The sequence below is a fragment of the Puma concolor genome, chromosome A2, assembly GCF_028749965.1.
Source record: "Puma concolor isolate L17-30 chromosome A2, mPumCon1.1.hap2, whole genome shotgun sequence".
NCBI classification, from domain to species: domain Eukaryota; kingdom Metazoa; phylum Chordata; class Mammalia; order Carnivora; family Felidae; genus Puma; species Puma concolor.
Window position 1 is genome coordinate 65,363,977 of NC_141668.1, and position 21,451 is coordinate 65,385,427.

At 37.4% G+C, this 21,451-nt stretch overlaps 1 protein-coding gene across 3 annotated transcripts in view; it reads left to right on the forward strand.

The window, feature by feature from the left end:
- THSD7A (thrombospondin type 1 domain containing 7A) overlaps positions 1-21,451 on the forward strand; it is a 449,664-nt gene that overhangs the window by 271,460 nt on the left and 156,753 nt on the right. For all 3 annotated transcript variants that reach the window (XM_086695294.1, XM_086695275.1, XM_086695285.1), the window contains 2 exons: positions 2,026-2,181; positions 3,438-3,650. In XM_086695294.1, coding sequence (XP_086551420.1) covers positions 2,026-2,181; positions 3,438-3,650 — 369 coding nt within the window. The remainder of the gene's footprint in view (positions 1-2,025; positions 2,182-3,437; positions 3,651-21,451) is intronic.

The window sequence follows — 21,451 nt, forward strand, 5'->3', positions numbered from 1 at the left end:
TATAGATATATGAGGACATTTATTATAGGAAATGGCTCCCACAATTATGGGAATGAGGTCACTGGTATAATTCCTCATTTTCCAGAACCAGTAACTCTGATGTCCAAGAGCAGGGGAAGATGCATTCCACAGCTGAGAAAGAAAGAAAGTGATTTCACCGTTGTCCACCTTTTTGTTCTGTTGGGCTTTCAATGGTTTGAATAATGCTCCACCCACATCAGTTAGGGCTGTCTTCTTCACTGGGTCTACTGATTCAAATGCTAATCTCTTCCACAAACATCCTCACAGATACACCTAGAAACAATGTTTTTTCAGCTCTCTGGGCATCCCTTTCTCCAGACAAGTTGACACATAAAATTAAGTCTTATGCCTGTGAGGATATTAATTTTTTTTTTCATTTTATGTGAAATATGTATCATTGATGTCAAGTTTGTTTTTTTTGTTTTTTTTTTTTTGTTTTTTTTATGTTCAAAGAAGTGAAGCATTTATTTCTGTATTTTCTGTCATTAACATACCTGGTACTTTCACTGTTGGAAAGCAATAAAAGTAATCATTTTTGGCTTTGGCTGATGTTACGATACATAGTAGCAATGGTTCTGATAAACTTCAGTGAGAATGTTCATTGTGCTCCATACTAAGCAAATTAGGAGTACCCCAACCATTTATTTTCACTGAAGTGGGTGGCGTCCAGGAGGAGTGAGAGGAGGGAGGAGAGAGAGGTGAGCACTCCTAGGAGGAAAAAGAAGAATTAAAATCTATAAGTAATTTTCAGAACTGAAAAACTATTTTAGAAAGAAGAGTTACTATAATGGCCTTCAGGTAGCATTTATGATCATGTGTTTGTGCTTGCAGAAAGTTGAGGAATGTACAATGCCTACAGTTAGCCTTAGAGTTTAAACTACAAGCAAATATATTTACGTTTATTTAAAAGTTAGGATAATATAGCTTACAATATCTTAATTTCTCTATGAGCTTCTAAATGTAACCCATGTGATTGGAATTTGATAGTTCTTCACATAAAGAGAATAAGAATTGTCTAAGACCTCCCTTATTTCAGTCCTTTGTGAAAGGGTTGGCATTCCAAATTATCAGACATAAGCAGCAACTAGCTTTTATTAAAGCGAATGTCTAAGACATTTACTTCTTAAAATTTATAACACAAAAGCAACTACAGCTATATATTATATATTGCTAAACTTGATTTTCTTCTGCTGTCCATATAGCTTCAAATATGTTTCTTTCTTAGTCATTTTTAACCAGAAGTATGGACACATCTTGACATTAACTGTCAAATGTGTCCTATACAAAATAGCCAAACTCCAGGCATCAAAACAGAAGAGAAGCAAGGGTAAGCAAAAAATATGTAGGGTTCATTGGTCAACTTATGAACAGACATGGTCAGTTATAAATTAGTTGTCTTAAGAGTTCTGTGTTTTGGATCACATAGGTAGATAATATAAACTGTAAAAGTTCTGAGAAGTATCTGGTGAGTCCTCTAGCTGGAGGGGGAGGGAGACACCACATTGGTTTCATGACCTCTTTATTATATCTACCGGTTAGCTCTCTGTGGACCAAAATGGAAAGGAGACTGATCCAGCAGAAGCCATGCGGTGGAGACTTTTTCCGTATATATTATTGTCATCGGCCCTCTCCCACTTTCCTGAGTCCTCTAAAGCAGATGCCACTTAATTAGAATCTAAATATACAATTTAAGAGATACAGTTAACCTTAAGGATTATTTTACTGATGAGGAAAGTTAGTCTTGACATTATTAATCACATGGCTAATAAGTGGTAAAGCTGGAGATCAACCAGTCTCCAAGGCATCTAGTCCAGTTTCCGTGGATCACACTATACTGCCTTTTCCCCCCATTCCTTCTCCTTTTTTTCTAGGATGTAGCTAAGAAGCAGTGGAATAATGTCTTGGTGGCACTTGTCCTCCTTACACACACATAGAAAAAATCATTTTGTTGACCATAATAATTTGTTTAATTCTTAAGTGATCTCTGTATTTTTCTCCAAACAGCCTCAAAACCAGTGGACTTGAAATCATGCACTGGCCCTGTTCCTAATACTACACAGCTGTGTCACATTCCCTGTCCTATTGAATGTGAGGTGTCACCTTGGTCAGCTTGGGGACCTTGTACTTACGAAAACTGTAATGACCAGCAAGGCAAAAAAGGTATGTCCTATTAACATGACATGCTTAAAACTCCTATCAGTTGAGTCAAATGTGAATTATTTTAAAATGCTCCTCTGTGTTACTTGTGATTATTCATTTGTGATATTTTCCAGAATGGCTAAAGCGTATTGATTGCAAAAAGATGAATAAACCTACTCTGATGTTGGTACCAGAACATTAAAACTGAAGTTAATTATCTAAATCTTTGTCCACTTATCTGTAAAAGGGATGTAATATCTGCTACCCGTGTTTTCTTTAAAGAATCGATGGGATAATAAACATAAAGCACTTACTTCAATGCCTGATCCATAGCTAGTTCTCAATAGACAGAACTCCTTATTACTTTGAAGGTAAAGAAAAAAAACTCTATTGCTTTTATGAGGCAAATCACGTATTTATGAGGATTAGAATAAATGCAGCGGTTTCTTATATGGTGGACACGATGGGGTAATTTTCACATGATCTGGTAATGGAAAACATTTTCTTATTTCCTTTCAAAGACAGTCTTCCAGTGATTCTAATATGTTCACATAGTAATAAACAGACTTATTAATTTTGCTAGTGATTTTAATATGTTTACATGGCAATAAACAGACATTAATTTTGTTATGCACTGTCCAGAAGGACTACAGTTAGGTACTGTTAAAGCACAGGGCACAATTCTGACGACTTCTCCTTAGAGCCCAGTTGCTTTATATCACTAGTTCATATTTCCAGAGCATCTAAAATCAACTAAGGCTCAAAGAGACAATTTATCTGGAACCATCCAACTTCTCAGAGGTATCTTTTTAGATTTAATTATGCAATAGTGTTGAAGAATTCAAAGTAATAGCACGTTAGTCATGAATACTTCCAAATAGCTTGAGATTTCATTGTTTCTTTAAATATTTTATAACTATAGACTTTCCAAAAAAACAAAATTCATTCTGTGTATGTGTGTTTTCTCTATCTGTGTGTCTGTCTGTCTCTCTCTTCTTCTGCCTCTCTACCTCTCTCCCGTCCTATGAAGGAGATAGATGACAGTTATATGGCTTTACTTGCTTTCCCTCTTTGGCCCTTCTGTTAATTTATTTATTCATTTAATAAATGATTAAAGAGCTCACATTAAGCTAGAGTTTGAGGATGCACTAGTGATTAAAGCAGATCTGACTTCTACCTTCTACCCTCATCCAGCTTTCACTCCAGTTTTCGTTCAGCCTTCTGAAATATTCAGCCATGACAGAAACAATAAATATCTTCCTTCCCCAACAATTCAGGTTTCAAACTGAGGAAGCGGCGAATTACCAATGAGCCCACTGGAGGCTCTGGGGGCACTGGGAACTGCCCTCACTTACTGGAAGCCATTCCCTGTGAAGAGCCATCCTGCTATGAATGGAAAGCAGTGAGGCTCGGAGACTGTGAACCAGACAATGGAAAGGAATGTGGCCCAGGCACTCAGGTTCAGGAGGTTGTGTGCATCAACAGTGACGGTGAGTCGGGCAGGCGTACTACCCTGCTTTTACAAATGTCTCTTTAACCCTGGAGATTATGCCTTACTTTATGTTAAAATCTCACACCCCTTTATTATAACGGGCTCTATTTACAAACACAGAAATAGCTGTTTCTTCCTTGTTTCTTCCCCTCCCTCCCATCTTCCCTTCTCTCTCTCCCTTCTCCTCTTTGTTTCCTTCCAACCTTCTTCCTTCCTTCCTTCCTTCCTTCCTTCCTTCCTTCCTTCCTTCCTTCCTTCCTTCCTTCCTTCCTTTTCCTTTCCTTTCCTTTCCTTTCCTTTCCTTTCCTTGTCTTTTCTTTCTCCCCCTTTTCTCAGTCTCTCAGTTAATCTCTGTCTGTCTCTCCCTCTCTCTGTCTCTCTAATGGTGGCAATGAGGAGGTTCTTTGAACAATCACGGTATTTTTTAAATTTGGAAGCCAGTAACAGAATAAGAATTATATCATCATCAAGGCAATAAAGTATTAAGTTGCCATTTAAAAACAGGGGCACCTGGGTGGCTCCGTTGGTTAAGCGTCTGACTTTGGCTCAGGTCATGATCTCAGGGTTTGTGAATTCCAGCCCAGGCCAGGCTGTGTGCTGATAGCTCAGAGCCTGGAGCCTGCTTAGGATCTGTGGCTCCCTCTTCCTCTCTATCCCTCCCCTGCTCGTGCTCGCTTGCTTGTGTCCTCCTGCTTGCTCGCTCATGCTCGCTCTCTCTCTCTCGCTCTCTCTCTCTCAAAAATAAGTAAACATTAAAATTTTTTTTTAAAGCATAGAAAGGTAACTTTTTCTAAGTGGTATTTTTTTATTCGCCATAGATATGTACATAAAGGATTATAAGAATTGGTTGACTTGAATCGAGAAGCCTTTATTTCCTGCCTTGATGTTGAATCTTAGGGGAATAATTTAATTTCCAGACTCCCGAACCACATGGCCTTTTGCAACCTAGATTTCCGGAAACAACCCCTGGTTTCTGGGGACTTCACCTCTAGGAATGTCATAGAGCGACTGGGATGGTGATTTTCCACAAGTTTCCTTTCTCAAAGTACAGGAATTACCGTAGACTTTCATACCTGATTTTTTGTTTGATAAAATATCCTGTCTTGTTGTTATCCTAATACAAGATTTTTACATTCTCTCCATGAACACTGCTACTGTTCTGGGGAGACCCCCTTAATCTTCAGTAATCTCTGAGCCACACTGAGGAAACCTAGAACTCCTTGCGCCATAGTTTAAAACCTTTGACTAAAATCGTCTCTAAGGGTCCCTCCAACTCTCGAGTGCTATGACTCTGCACATCAGAGCAGCATGAGCACCAAGCCCCAGGGCCCCATGATCTGACAGTTTATGCTGTTTACAGCACATGCGGAAACATTCTGGTACCCCCTCAGGGGCAGTGGAACATCTGGTAAGCATCATAATTCCTTCCATCCTATTTTCTTCCAGCAAGCAGAATTGTTTCCTCCTGTGACTCAGTCACTGTTCAGTAGAGAAAGATACTCTCTGGGGTAAGACACTGACAGACACTGCTAGTACTGAGAAATTAGCCTTTCGACTTTGAAACGCATAGTGTTGTCTTTGTCCAGGGTCCGGCATGGTCATGTGGGACAGCCTTAGGTAAAATTCAAACCAGCACTTGAGGTTGAAGGCAGAGGAAGGGGATTATTGCTGCAGAAATTTTATGATGCATCTTATGCATTCTGCTTTTTTCTAGATTTTCTGCCTTTCATAGATATAATTACCTATGATGCATCCTCTCTTTAGCTTTTACCCAGTTCCACTCTAAAGGCAAAGAAAAGATTGACATCTAATGGGGAGAAGAAGCAAAAGAAATGCGTTCTGTTGCACTTACCCACAACTTCAGATGTTTATTTGGATTAGATGGCAATCTGTATTATCTTCTTTCTGAGTTGCTGTAAAAACAGTACGGGTCATATTTATTTCAGTATCGCTGGTAACTCCCTTACTGATACTGCTTATTTTTTTGCCTAAATTCAAATAATTTTTCTTATCCCCCTATACACCTTGGGAGGAACTGTGATCCCGCACATTGTAAAAGGTGTATTTGAGTGAACAAAGATGACAAAAACATTAAAATAAAAAGTTAATTGTGCATGGCACTTCTGTCTAAATATTATCAAATGAAAAATCAGATCTTACTTAATGCATTGATCTTCCTGGATGTTTGTATGAATTCAGTATATTTTAAATATACTGGAGGAACTGGCTATTTTAAACATATCAGTGATTAATTTTAATTTTGTCAGGTAAAAAATATTTTGTAGCACAAGTAATAACCCCCTAAATTGTCTTATGGAACACTAAAAAACAAGCAGAAGAATGAGTTATGTATGTCTAGTTATATTGAATAAAAGTAATGTACATTATAACCCAAAAAGCACATTGGTAGCTTACAGTATACATACGCTGATTTCACTTTTCCTGTCTCCCCCAAAAAAATCAATTAAGAAAAAAAAAACATACTATTGACATTCAATCTGTTATTACTGTCCTTTATCAGGACATCTGTTTCATCATTCAGGTTTACTTGCTGACATGAATTGGTCATGGTGCAACTCAGTATTTTAACTGGCTCAACTAGTACAAGAAAATTCTTTATTATTATAAGCCCTACAGGCTGCTCAAATTTATATATTGCTGAAACCTAATTGTGCTGATAGAATAGAGCAAAAGCTGGAGACTTGTAAATACTCCTCCAGTATTATCATGTGGTCACCTGGTAAGTGTTTAGCAGCTGCACCAAATGTTGTTTTGTAATTAAATCGAACCCAGGGAATTAAAGTTGATTAGTTGTACAGACTCTACCTCTAGGCCTGGCTGCGGCTATAGATTTTGTTTTATAATTAAGTTAAAGCTCAACTAGGGAAATGAAGAATTAGAGCCTGTGAATGTTAGCAAATAATAAAAAGACCTTTTTTCTCCCACGTTCCTCACAAATTTCACAACTTTGTTAATGACCTCAAAGCATTGAAAGGCTCCATTTTTTTTGCCCTGGATTATTCTTTGTCCAGGCTTCCAAAAGTCATTAGGGTTTGCTGCTGATTATTGTTCATCTTTCCAGTTGTCTTCCAAGGAGCAGAATTGGGGAGGGTTTTTCAGAGCACTCAGGAGGAATTTTACATAGATTCTCTAACAGACAGAGGGCGTAAGCAGAAATGGGAGATGAAAGAGAACTCAGAAGACAGATTTTACAGAAAAAGATAAACACTTGATGTGTAATAGAAAAAAATTACCACTCATAATTTAAAGATCATCAGAAAAGCAATTTCCAATCTCTCAGCACAAATACAGGAACTATTCAAAAGGTCTGATGGTGAGATTTGGGGTTGGAAGGGAGAGAAATCCTAGAGTTTGTTGGGCCTTTAAGAAAAAGCAAAATCTGCCCTATTTCACGTTTTGTGAAATTTGCATGTTTTATTTAAAGGTATAAATTTGGTGTGGCAAGAGTACTTTTGGTAGTCTTGGTTGGTACAACAACAGATTGGTTGGTTAGAGACAGAAAAGAACAAGACTGTTAGGCTGAAAGTGGAAAAGAAGAAGATCCGTTGTCTTTTTTTTTTTTTGTCTTTACTTTTTAAAAATTTTTTTTTTTAATTTACCTCCAAGTTAACATATAGTGTAATAATGATTTCAGGAATAGAATTTAGTGGTTCATCACTTACGTATAACACCCAGTGCTCATCCCAACAAGCATCCTCCTTAATGCCCCTTGCCCACTTAGCCCATCCCCCCACCCAAAACCCTTCCAGCAACCCTCACTTTCTTTTCTGTATGTAAGAGTCTCTTATGTTTTGTCTCTCTCCCTGTTTTCATATTATTTTACTTCCCTTCCCTTATGTTCATCTGTTGTTTCTTAAATTCCACATATGAGTGAAGTCATATGATATTTGTCTTTGTCTGACCAATTTATTTTGCTTAGCCTAAATACACTGTAGTTCCATCCACATTGTTGCAAATGGCAGGAGTTCATTCTTTGGATCACTGAGTAATACTCCATTATGTATATATACCATATCTTCTTTATCCATTCATCCATCGATGGACACTTGGGCTCTTTCCATACTTTGGCTATTGTCGATAGCACTGCTAGAAACATTGGGGTACAAGTGTGCCTATGAAACAGCACTCCCATAGTCTTAGGATAGACACTTAGTAGTGCAATTGCTGAGTCTTAAGGTAGTTCTATTTTTAATTTTTTGAGGAATCTCCATACCGTTTTCCAGAGTGGCTGCACGAGTTCACATTCCCACCACCAGTACAAAAGTTTGCCTCTTTCCCCACATCCTCACCAATGTCTTTCATTCCCTGAGTTAATTTTAGCCATTCTCACAGGCGTGAGGTAGTATTTCATTGTGGTTTTGTTTTCTATTTCCCTGATGATGAGTGATGAGCAATTTTTTAACGTGTCTGTTAGCTATCTGGATGTCTTCTTCAGAAAATTAGCTATTCATGTCTTTTGCCCATTTCTTCACTGGATTATTTGTTTTTGGGTGTTGAGTTCAATAATTTCTGTATAGATGTTGGATACTAACCCTTTATCTGCTATTTCATTTACAAATATCTCCTCCCATTCTGTTGGTTGCCTTTTAGTTTTGGTGATTGTTTCCTTCTGAAGCTTTTTATCTTGGTGAGCTCCCACTAGTTCATTTTTGCTTTTATTTCCCTTGCCTCCGGAAACTTGTCAAGTAAGAAGTTGCTCTGGCCAAGGTCAAAGAGGTTGTTGTCTGTTTTCCTCTCTAGGATTTTGATGACTTCTGTGTTACGTTTAGGTCTTTCATTCATTTTGAGTTTATTTTTGTATAGGGTGTAAGAAAGTCGTTCAGGTTCATTCTTCTGCATGTCTCTGTCCAGTTTTCCCAACACCATTTGCCAAAGAGACTTTTTCCATTGAATATTCTTTCCTGCTTTGTCAAAGATTAGTTGGCCATACATTTTTGGGTCCATGTCTGGTTTCTCTGTTCTGTTCCATTGATCATTGTGTCTGTTTTTGTGCCAGTACCATTCTGTCTTGATGATTACAGCCTGTAATACAGCCTGAAGTCTGGAACTGTGATTCCTCCAGCCTTGGTCTTCTTTTTCAGGATTACTTTGGCTTTTTGGGGTCTTTTGTGGTGCCATACAAATTTTAGGATTGTTTGCTCTAGTTCTGTGAAGAATGCTGGTGCTATTTTGATACGGATTGCAGTGAATGTGTAGATTGGTTTGGGTAATACAGACATTTTAACAATTTTGTTCTTCCAACCCATGAGCATGGAATATTTTTCCATTATTTTTGTATAAGAAGATCCATTGTCATATTAATTACTTAAGGAGACTGTAAAGCCAATATTGTTTCTACATATCCCTCCCCTCTAGAGAAAAAAAAAAAAAGTAGTGCCATCCTTATTTCTTTACTATGTGCTCTATTTCAGATATCAGAATTTCAAAGCCACAGTTTGTATTTTGTTATTGGTATTGCTTTGTAAAGCAGTGAATCTCAACAGTTTCAAAATGCCTACAACTCCTATGCTACATTTCTTATTCTTCTCCGCATCATTAACAGTTAATATATAACTAGTGACATTGACATTTATGACTCACATTCATACTTGACTCAGATTTTCATGAAACCAAAAACCAATATTTTTGTGGAAGTAAATCAATAGAATTCATCATTACATAGCTCCTAAGGGTACAGTTGAAAAAGCAGTGACCAGCCAAGGCCCTAAAAATATATTATGCTATTCTTGAAGCAGTATGCCTCTGGCTCAACTTCTTCCTCTTCCATTGGGTAAAGCCTGTCAAAAGGTAAATAAATGAAAATGTAATTATTATATAAATAACCTTTAATCACTCTACTTTATTTATTAAAACCAACTGAGTTTAAATGTCATTAACAACAAATGTTTTCCATCCATCCAAAACTTGACTAGAACACACCATTATATCATGCCATTATGGTTAAAACCTATTGGGTTATTAAGAACATCTGCCAACACATGCCTCATATACAAATGGTAGTACTACATCAATTATATTAGATATTTACCAGTCTTTATAAGTGGATATAAGATATATGGACATATGTATGTATTCATTTTATTCAAATAATTTTTTAGTTTACTCTTTGAAATTCTAGATCGATTTTTTTCAGTGTTCTAGATCCCCCAGTACCAGAATCCCCTTAAGTATACTATAAAATCAGATTTGTAAGTCGTCTTCTCTACAGACCCAATGTATTTCAGTCTGTGGAGGCAAATGCCAGAAAGCTGCATTTTTTTTACTTTATAGAGAGAGACCACAAAAATGGGGTAGAGAGGTGAGGTCAAGGTGGGGGGGGGGGCGGGGGGAGAGGGAGAGACAGAAAGGGAGAGAAAGAGAAAGAATTTTAAGAAAGCTCCACGCTCAGTGAGCCTGAAATGGGGCTTCATCTCATGACCCTGGGATCATAACCTGAGCCAAAATCAAGAATCAGATGCTCAAGTGACTGAGCCACCTAGGTGCGTCCCTGCCCCTTATTTTTAGAGAGAAAGCTGCTTTTTTATGAAGCTCCCTAGATCATTCTGATGTGCAATGAAGTTTATGAACCAATGTAGTAAAATGAGAAAGGGGTTGTTTTGGTGGAGCGTAACACCCAAATCTGTTATCCAGCACAGCACCAAAGCAAACTGAATGGATTTGGATAATGCTAAAAAAAGACCTGTGATCAAGAATATGTTGAGATTAGTTTCAAAGAAAGCCTTTATGGTAAGTTTTTCTACGTCTTTTGGAACACTTTTGCATATCATCAGAAATGCCAAAGGAACCTACTGTAAAAGATGGGAAATGATGATATTAATGTCCAGAGGGCTGGCTTGTCATGTGACTGCTTACTCTTTCCGAAATTTTTCTTTCTTCTGGAACGAGATATGCATCCAAATATGAGTAGAGGAAAGGGATACTTGTATACTATTTATTTTCCAAGTACTTTATGTCATACTTCTTTTTTCCAATGTATTCAGTAGTAAGACTAATGTAAGGGTTATCATTTCAATATCTTGAGATAAATGCAGGAATAAATATCTAGAAAATATTGAAAATTCTGACCTCTGGAAGGCAAGACTCGGTGTTGGGAGAGATGGTGTGAGGTACTGCTCTATTTTATTTTAAACCGTGAAGTACAATCTGTGTCCAGTTTATAAACTGTATAAACATTGAATTAATTTGTCCAAATATATGTTTATTACGCATAAAAGTCTGGGGATACCTGGGTGGCTCAGTCGGTTGAGTGCTGACTCCGGATTTTGGCTCAGGTCCTGATCCCAGAGACATGGGATCCATCCCCACATCGGGTTCCATACTCCATGTTGAGTGTGGAGTCTGCTTAAGATTCTCTCTGTCTCCTTCTGTCCCTTTTCCCTACTTGCACATGCATTCTCTCTCTAAAGTAAGAAAAGGGGGGCACCTGGGTGGGCTCATTTGGTTAGGTGTCCAACTCTTGATTTCAGTTCAGGTGATGATCTTACAGTTTGTGGGATTGAGCCCCCATCGGGCTTTGTGCTGATAGCATGGAGCCTGTCTGGGACTCTCTCTCTGCCCCGCCCTGCTCGCACACTGTCACATGCGCATGTGCACACACTGTCTCTTTCTCAAAATGAAAAAACTTTTTTTTTTTAAAGAATAACAATCTGAAGAGTGACAGAGGTATGTAGCATGAGGAGTTAAAGGATGGGGAGCAGAGCAATCCAAGAATAGAGAGAAAAGTTATAAAGCTTATAGTTGAGACTAATATTTTGACTAATTAAAAGTATTCATAAATCCTCCTTGGAGCATAAGCCAGGTCAAGGAATTTGATGCACACAGTTTATTAAGGATGTGCTCCCGGGAGAAACCAGTGAGAGGAGAGGGAATAAAGAAGCAAAATAGAGAAGAGGTAATGTGTCTTGGGTTCCCAAGACTGCTCCTACTAAAGGGACTCACAGAACTCAACACAGAGACATACCCACAGCTTTGATCTATTACAGTGACAGAATACAAAGCAAAAACTGTGAAGAGAATAGGCATATGAGGCAAAAGTCTGGAAGAAACCAGGCATAGGCTTCCAAGATTCCTCTCCCCATGGAGTCAAACAGGATGTGCGTAATTTTTTCACCAATGAGTTGTGTCAACACTTGTGAAGCACTGTGTTCAGGTAACCTCTTCTGAGCTTACATAGGTATTCAGAGTTTATGTCAGGAGTCAGCCATATAGTCATCCTCTGGAGTCATCCATACTCCAAAAGGAAAGCACATGTTCAACCTAAACCACATTGTGCAAATACTTTAAGTACAGTGATCAACACTTCTCATTTAGAAAATAATGGAGACCTCCAGAAATTGAAGTTCTGGGTCAACCTAGTGAATAAGGCCATCTTAGGATAACACTGTTGGGCCTGCTATGTTAACTCTTCTGCACAGGAAAACAGCAAAGCTAGAGACTCAGTTTGATTAGGGGAGATACTCTGGAGTTTAAACCCCAAAGGTTGTGGCTTTAGGGGGAAAAAAGTGGGGCTTTTAATACTCACACCAGTCAACTGTTGGCTCACAACTGCTAGAGGACGGAGGAAGGTGGGTCCCAGAACCTTCTAGCTCTCTGTATGAGCCAGACAGCTCTAGTGCCCAAGATCATTCAACTGAAAGTCAGGAATGAGATATTAGCAGCAGAATTGTGAGAGATGGAAGCAAAGGTCCAGTAAAATGGATCGCAGGAGGTCCAAGCTGTGCAACAATATTGTCGAGGAAGAGATTGAATTAAAGTGTGAAGGGTTGTACATGTTGTATGTACTAAAACCTAACACCTGGTAATTGTGTCTTTTACACTAGAGAAGGAAAGCCCAAAAGGATACAGGTTTTCCAGTTTAGGGAAATGATTTGAATGAACCTTTTTGGTTCACAAATGGGCAGTACTCTTTGCATTGCCTTAATGATAAGAGTTGAGCTCTGTAAAATAAAATAGAATTTTTAAGCTACCTGTGGCAGAATGGAGAGAGAGGCACAGAGTTTGGGGGTTATAAAAAAAAGGATGTGAGAAGGGTCTGGAAGAAATGAGAGTAAGGATCTCAAGGAAGAAAAAGCTTGAGGATGGCCACAGCTAACTAGAAATACCCTTTGGTATGAAATAGGTAATTCCATCTTATTGGTTTGTTCAGGACAGTACCATTTTCTTAAGGTCACTAATTTTTTTAGGTTTATTTTGAGAGAGAGAGAGTGCACACATGAGTGAGAACAACCAGGGAGGGGCAGAGAGAGAGAGAGAGAGAGAGAGAGAGAGAGAGAGAGAGAAAGAATCCCAACCAGGCCCCACGCTGTCAGCACAGACTCTGACACAGGGCTCAATCCCAGGAACCGTGAGATCATGATGTGAGCTGAAATCAAGAGTAGGATTCTTAACTGACTCAGCCACCCAGGCGCCGCTCTTGAGGCCATTATTAATGCCACCCCCTTTGTTCTAATAAGTGTCCTGCTTTGTAGAGCAAGTGGTATGATCACCCTAGGAATGACTGATAAATTTTGAGACAGAGGAGGCAGAATTTGGAACCAAAAGTTTTAAGAGAAGTATTAGCCCCGTGAAAATTCTAACAGAAAAATAATGAGAGGGAGGATTCACAGTCTCTTAAGAAGTTGTTGAATTTCCCAGTGAAATTCAAGTAATTCTACTTGAGTTTTAATGGAACTTCAGAAGGCTGAAAAATCTGAAAACAATCAAGCAGCAGACATTGAGATTGTTTCATATTTGAAAATGTTAGAATACCTTTTTAAGAACTTGAAGAGGGTGTTCATAAATATTTTTGGTTCTTTCTACCAGGAGAATAACTTTTATGCTATATTTTGTCATAATTATTTATCAGTGATGGACAAGAACATCATAATAAACAAATGGGAGGAGTTATGAAAACAAGTTAAAATTTGTATAAATTTAGAATGGAAGCTAACCTAAATAAGATTGACTTCTAAAATTTTGGCCAAAACTCTGAGTTCAGGTCACTTCAAACGTCTGTAGTGCTAGATAAGAACACAGTTGCAAAAGCATGATCACTCTGTAGAACTGGCATCTACTTTTTAACACAAATTATACAGCCATTACATGGAAAAGCTGATCTTTTAAATGCAAGAATATGTCCTATAACTGAATTGTTTTTCTATAATTTAAGCAATAAGCCAACTAAGAAGTTGCTTTCCTGGAGAATGCTATGCCATTTAATGTGTTTGAAATATAATTAGGTTGGATGTTATGCTTAAATCTAAGGTCTGTCACTTTACAATTAGGATAATCTAATACTGTTGATAGGAGTTTTTTTTTCCTATAATTGCATTGAGGTTCTCTAATTTGTTGTAAAGGAGAAAGTTGCTATAGCTTTTTAGAAAATTTAAGGCAAGAGGCTATTCTTTACTGTTGGTTTGTAGTAATCACAGTTTTATTTTGGCCTTAAAACTAGCATAAGATAACCTGATCTGTGGTGTTTTGTGTGTGTGTGTGTGTGTGTGTGTGTGTGTGTGTGTGTGTGTGTGTGTATTTTGATATATTGTTAGTAAAAATTATTTTTTGTTTGTAAGGAAACCATCTGGATTGAGCCAGTGTTCTTTTGCATAGAAATTTCGTGGCGAAGAGTAGGGTTTTATAAAGAATTTTCTTTTTCAAAGGGAGAATCAGCACAAGACTCTGATGAAATTTAAATAAGCCTAGTTTACTTACCACTTCATGAGATGTGATATAAATTTCCCACAGAGTGTTAGCTATTACCTCTAAAGGCAAATATAAAAAAAAAAAAAACCACAACAGCCTTTTCACTTTACCATAGGTAGCCAGGTGCTTTAAAAACCTCACGGCAGTCACCTTATTCAAAGGTGGGTCAATAAAAGCCACTATGGATGGAAAGGACACCTTTCAGTCAAATTAGACAGGAGTTGAATTATTAAACCCAACAGATACCTCTCTTCCCTTACATTATCCCTTGTTTGCTTCTTCAACTCTGCTTTTATCTCCCCTGTCAGACTTTATCGTCATGTGACTTCATTGATTTCACTTTCCTCTGGTTCCCTTCCTACTTCTCAGGCCGTGGATCATTTAACTATTACTGGCTAACAATCACCTCAAAACTTACTGGCTGAAAATAAAACCAATTAGGATTTCTCGTGATTCTGGGAAGTTCCAGTTCAGGTTTCACCTGGGCTCATTTATGGAGGTGTAGCTATGACTGGAAGGTCCAAGATGGCCTCCCTCACATATTTTACAGTTGGTGCTGTGAACTAAGGTACACTCGTGCTTCTCCACATGGGCTCTCATCCTCCAATAAGCTAGACCAGCTTTCTTACGTGGTGGTTTTATGGCACTGCTCTGAGAAGACAAAAACAAGCTGGCAGGCCTCTTGAACTGCACATTGTCACTTCTGCCACATTCTCTTGGTCAAAGCTAGTTGCAATGACAACTCAGATTTAATGGGTAGGGAAATAGACTCTTCTCCCAGTAAGAGACATTACACAGAATTATGGCCAAAAAATTAATTTACAGTAGTCTACCCTGTGGGTCACAATTGTTTTCAATCTCTCCACGTGCAAAGTACGCCCCCTCCTAACCCAGGAACACCAAAATTTTCCTGCAGTTATATCATTCACTCTCTCATGATCTGCATCTGACTCACAAATAGATGAGTTTTGTCAGATACAGCAGTTGGGTGTGGCTATTCTTTATTTTGATTGATTGATTGATTGATTGTATATATTTACTTTGAGCTCTTATTTTCAGAGGAGCTGGGGTTTTTCTCTCTCACCAGGAAACTTGTCATAAATTCTCTTCTGTGCACCGCAAAATAATTCATTATTGCCCTTTAATCATAGATTTTTTAAGAAGGAAAAAAGAAAATAAATTATACAATGTAATATATATAAGTATATATAACAGTCTTATATATATAAGTCATGCATAGTATTGTTTGATGAACTCAGAATTCTAGAACTTGCCATCTTAAACAGAATTGTAGTTTGTATTTTCCACATAGTACCATACTACATATACACTAAAATACATTATTATTTTGGATAATAGGATTAGAGTATTTTTAAAATGTTTTTGGTGAAGGTTTAAGTGCTTTTGTCCCTAACTTGTATATTTCCAATCCTTTCTGTTTTCTAAAAAAGTATTTTACTGCGATGCTTAAGTTTTCTTCTGACTAGTTAAATCCTGTATCCAGGAACCTTGTTTTGAGTTTACAAACTTCTTTTGATTATTGTGGGGGTTTTTTTGTTTGTTTCTTTCATTTCTTTTTTTTTAAATTTTTTAAATGTTTATTTATTATTGAGAGACAGAGAGACACAGAGAGTGAGCAGGGGAGGGGTAGAGAGAGGGGGAGACACAGAATCTAAAGTAGGCTCCAAGCTCTCAGCTGTCAGCACAGAGCCCGACGCAGGGCTTAAACTCACAAACTTGAGATCATGACCTGAGCTGAAGTTGGTCGCCCAACCAACTGAGCCACCAAGGCGCCCCTTGTTTCTTTCATTTCTTTTTCTTTCTTTCTTTCTTTCTTTTTTTTTTTTTTTTTTTTTTTGAAAATAATATTATCCTACAGAATCTTTCAGTTTAGGTGAACATCTGCAGAATTTTTTAAGGTGTCAAAACGTAGAAAATAGGACCTTCATGTTGAAAGACATTTTAATTTCTGGACACAATGCAAATTTGAATCATTCGGGTAATTTATTTTCAAAAAATAGGGCCCTGGGGCGCCTGGGTGGCGCAGTCGGTTAAGCGTCCGACTTCAGCCAGGTCACGATCTCAAGGTCCGTGAGTTCGAGCCCCGCGTCAGGCTCTAGGCTGATGGCTCAGAGCCTGGAGCCTGTTTCCGATTCTGTGTCTCCCTCTCTCTCTGACCCTCCCCCGTTCATGCTCTGTCTCTCTGTCCCAAAAATAAATAAACGTTGAAAAAAAAAAAAAATAGGGCCCTTTTTCCCTTAACCAAAAGTATACATGTTTTTTTAAGATTTCATTCTATACTAATATGTTGCTTTGTACTAAGTGATTTCTGAAAAAATAGTTCCCTTTAAGATAGTGGGTTTATGTTACTTATCACAAAGAACCTGATTTCATATTGAAACTGGAATTCTGTTGTTTCTAGGGTGTGGCTAGTCTTGAATCAAGGCCTGTTAACGAGAAAGACAAGCTATCTCCCACTAATTCTCTCCACACATACAACATATAATCATGTAACAAAGACCAAAAATCAAAATAGATTTCTCCCACTCAAAAATGAGAAAAATAGGAAGTGTCCAGCAGTGTCTCGTCTTCATCAGTTCTGAAATCCAGAGTATCCTCCCTTTACCAGAGACAGGGAAAATTCCTTGACCTCAGCCTACTTCTGTTCTCTGAAAGTAGTTCCTTAGTCCATTATTCTCCTTGGCTTTTTGTTCTTCACTCTGGGCTCTTCTTTACAACAAATTTCCATAGATGTCTTTCCCTTTTTATAAGAAATGGCTTGTATTGGTAGCTAGGGAGCTGTCTGAATCTGCCTCCCGCCCATGCACATCACAGAGCCCAGGGGCCTTTCTTTCATTTTGAACTGTTTCAGTTTCTCTAAGACCAAGTTGGCAGTGTTTTTTAGCAATACAACACTTAATGTTTGGGTTTCTTATGGATCTCATTAGAGATCACTCTGTACCCCAAAAGCAATATCCATAATTTATATAATTTGTTTTTGAGAAAACCCTGTCTTTACTTTGGACCATGTATGAGGCTGCTGTGGAAAATGCCTTTAAGATTATTAGAAGCCCTTTTATCTAACTGAAAGAATCTTCTAGGAATCACTTAACTATTTCTGAAGTATTATCAAAGAATTTTTAGGTACATCCTTAAATTGATTTTTACCTTAGGCCATTTATTACTCTGAAAATCTTCTGCCAGAGAATGAAGGGTGAGAAACCATTCTGTTTTCCATTTCAACACATCAAGGCATTATCTAAATTCTACTTGCACACTCTTACCTCTCTTTCGTTTATTTCTGTCCCTATAGCATCTCATCCTCAAGAGGAAAACTGAATTGACATTTTTAACATTTTTCCTGAAAATATCCTTATCTGTATCCACAGGTTCTTTAGATACATTTTCTATTTTGTAAGTTTTCATAAGTACCTGTTTTCCCAACTTTTCCATCAGTATGTAATATGAGATTCTTTCTCCAGCTTCCATTAAATGTCATCTCACCTCCTCTCATCTTTTACCCACCACAAGTCTCACAGTCATTCCTCCATGTTTTAGGTTTTTGTTCAAGTGACACCCCATTTCTAGGTACTAAGTTCTGTGCCAGATATGTATGCTACATAACAAACCACTCTAAACTTAATGATTAAAAGTTTTTTTTTTTCTCAATTCTGTTGGTTGGCTGGGCAGTTTTTAGATCACTGGTGCAACTGCATTCAGCCAGAGAGCAGGCATAACTGGGATGTCCATGTTGGCCTCATTAATTTCAATGAAGTTACCATGTTTTTCCTCCATGTATCCGTTCATAGTCCAGTAGACTACACTGGCTTATTTTCAAGGTCATCTTAGGACATTGTCCCAAAAAGGCAAAACAGATGAATGATCTCTTCATGTCTGGGTTCTGGAACAATCAAAAGGTCACTTAGACCAAATTTTTTGGTCACAGCAAGTTGCAAGGCCAGCCAGATTAAAAGGATAGTAGAATCAGTTATACCTTTTGATGGGAGGTACTCATCAGAATTTGTAGATGTATTTAATCTACATAGGCTACTTGTTCTGTTTCCTATATGCTATATAGATTTTTTTTCTTTGCTTCTTAAGTGTTAACATTCCCTTTCAACCTTCTGCTATAGAACTACACCTGGAAACCTCAACTGCATCCTGCTGACATTTCAAAATCACCATGTAACAAAGCCAGACTCATCATCTTTCCTCCAAAGTTAGTTTTTCCAGTGTTTCTAACCTCATTCATAGCCCCACAGTTTGTTCAGTCCTGTTAGAGTGACATTTGTGAAGAGACATAAAAGAAGTGGAAAAGTAAGTCCTTTGAGAATCTGGGAATATAATATTCTTTCCAGAAGGAACACCAAATGCAAGATCCTGAGGTAGGAACTGCCTTTGAATCTGGGGAACAACAGGGCAGCCAGTGTGGTTGGAGAAGAGTGAATCACGGGAAGAATAATCTGGATGAGGTCAGAGAGTTTATGAAGAAGTGAGACCATCTAGGGACTTTGTCTTTTACTCTAAGATGAGAATCCATTGAAGGGTTTGAGCTGACAAGTGACCATAAGTTACTTGTTTTTAAAGAGATAACTCATGTTGTTTTGCATAAGATTTTCCTTATTCTGGAATTGTAGGTCTACCACCATAAATCCTGTCTTTATTTTGTCATTTGGCTGCTTAAAATCTTTTGTTGACTTTCTGTTTGCTGCTTTTCTACATAAAGTTCAAAGTCATTTGGGAGTCACGGAATGTCTCCCCAATTTCATAGAGCCCTTTTAGCAATTGCCTTTTCTTTCCTTCTGTTTATTATACCATTATACATTTTACAGAATTTGATTATTTACACTTTACTGTTGCCTACTATCCTCTGTATACTTTACTATGGGGCAAGGATCATGCCTAATTTAGCTTTGTATACCTATTTCTTAGTGCTGTGTTTCACATAACAGATTGTCAGTAAGTCTCTGATTCATGGCAGATTTCTTGCTTTCTTTTATCCCTAAATGTCACATCTTTTCAGAAAATGACTCTCAGTTTCTCCTTAAGTAAATTTTTGTTATTGCTCTCACTGCAAATTCAAACTTTGCCTACCAGATGTCAGACAAAGTATGACACCAAATTGCACACTCTATTACCATCTCAATATGGCTTCAAATTCTATTACGCTGAAGTCCCAGAACACCAGAGCAAAACAGCTACTGCATTTGCATAAAAAGAAAAAATAAATAGAATGTTCATAAAATCCTATAATCTGGAGGATTCTTCTCACAGTATTTTATCATTAGACTGTTATTTGTTGAGATTCAATTTTCTGGAGCCCAGTCATTGAAACAGTGAGTATAGGTTCAGATGCTAACTTTGCCACTCTTTTTGGCAAGTTACTTAAATCCCCTGTGACTAAGTTTCCTCATCTGTGAAATACAAATAGTACAATTACCTACTCATAATATTGTTGTAGAGTAAACATGAGTTAATAGATGTTAAGCAGTAAGAAGTGTGCCTGACACATGATAAAAACTCTTTTAAGTATTTGCTGTTATGATCATTCATCTCAGATGACTTCAATAGTGAAAAAGTTAACGCAGCACAAAGATTGTTCTTTTTTCTTTGTTTGGCTAAGGATAGGAATTTTATTACTTACCTATACTGATTAAATGATTTACAGTCTATTTTCATAATATCCTCACTAAATAAGTATACTTATTTTCACAGCATATGTTTTTATGTATCTATATTGCCTTAAAGGAGTATGTGCCTATTTATTCTTCTAGATATCAGAAAATAATAAGTATATAATAGTAAATTCCATAATAGAAAAACATATCACCAGTTTCACTTGTTAAATTCCATAATTGCAAATCTTTTACCTGTTTCTTAGATCAAGGAAATATATCTCTGAATTGATGTTTCTTTTTTCCACTTGACACATACTATTGATTCAAACTTGTATTGAGCTGGTAATGTCTTGTGACGAGAGCTAAGATTATTTCAGTTTGACGAAAGTTTGAAAATTAATTCTTGCGACAATTTACTATTAATTTTAAAGTAGATTATAAGTGTGCATTTTTTATTAGTATGGTGTAAGAATTGCACTAAATATGTCATGCAAAGAAAATTATAGTCTTTCTTTCCTTAGCAAGATAACAAGTTACTGACTAGAGTCAGAAATTGGACTTACATAAAATCGGACAATAGTTTCATGGAATGGCAATTAAATATAATGAGAAAAGAAATTTGTAGTAATATTTGAACTTCAAAACCACTGATACTTATCACTGCATTACATGGGAGCTGGAGAAAATATATCTTCCCCCCACCCCCAAATCACCAAAACTCCACACTAGGAAGTAAAAGAGGAGATGCCGCTTAGCTGTGATCCTCAATCTGAGATTTATTATTTCAGGGGTACCTGTTGTTGAAACAGAGAATGAGGTATGAAAAGCCATAACATACAGTGCTTTTTCTTAACTTTCAATTTCGTCAATAGGCTGGAGGGGATAAAGAAGTTTAAGCAAATCAGTAAAATATTTAAATCTTTGATCTTATATCTTAAAATTTTACAACTTTGATCGAAAGAAATTGCTAAATTGGTATAAAATCTTAAGACATATGTTAATCACGTGTTACTTGTCTCCTCAACATTCATTCATTCTCTTCGATCATCAGCTGTGCCTCTGATTTTTCTTTGAGGAATTCATCCATCCCCTAAACCTATTCATAAGGCTTGCTAGGATTATTCCCATCTCCCAAAGCTGTATCCCATCTACCCGGCTGTAATGATAGTTTTAAGGCTGAACGTATGACCCAATCCGGGCTAGCAAGAAAGAAAACACCCAAGAACTTGTGCAGAAATAACTGAAACACTGGAGCAGTCCAGCATCACTACCTAACGTTGATCACCTAAAAGGTAGAAGAAAGCAGAGATGGGGGTGTTTATTGGTGTCTTTTGAGCTATTGAATCTACCCTCACCTGAGCCATTTTTAATATTTACCAAAGACATCTTTTTAAGGCAGTAAAGTCTCTTTGTTATTTTTATCCCCAAAGAGATCTAACTGATACAGAAGGAGACTAGAAAGTCCCTGCTTTGGCTGAGT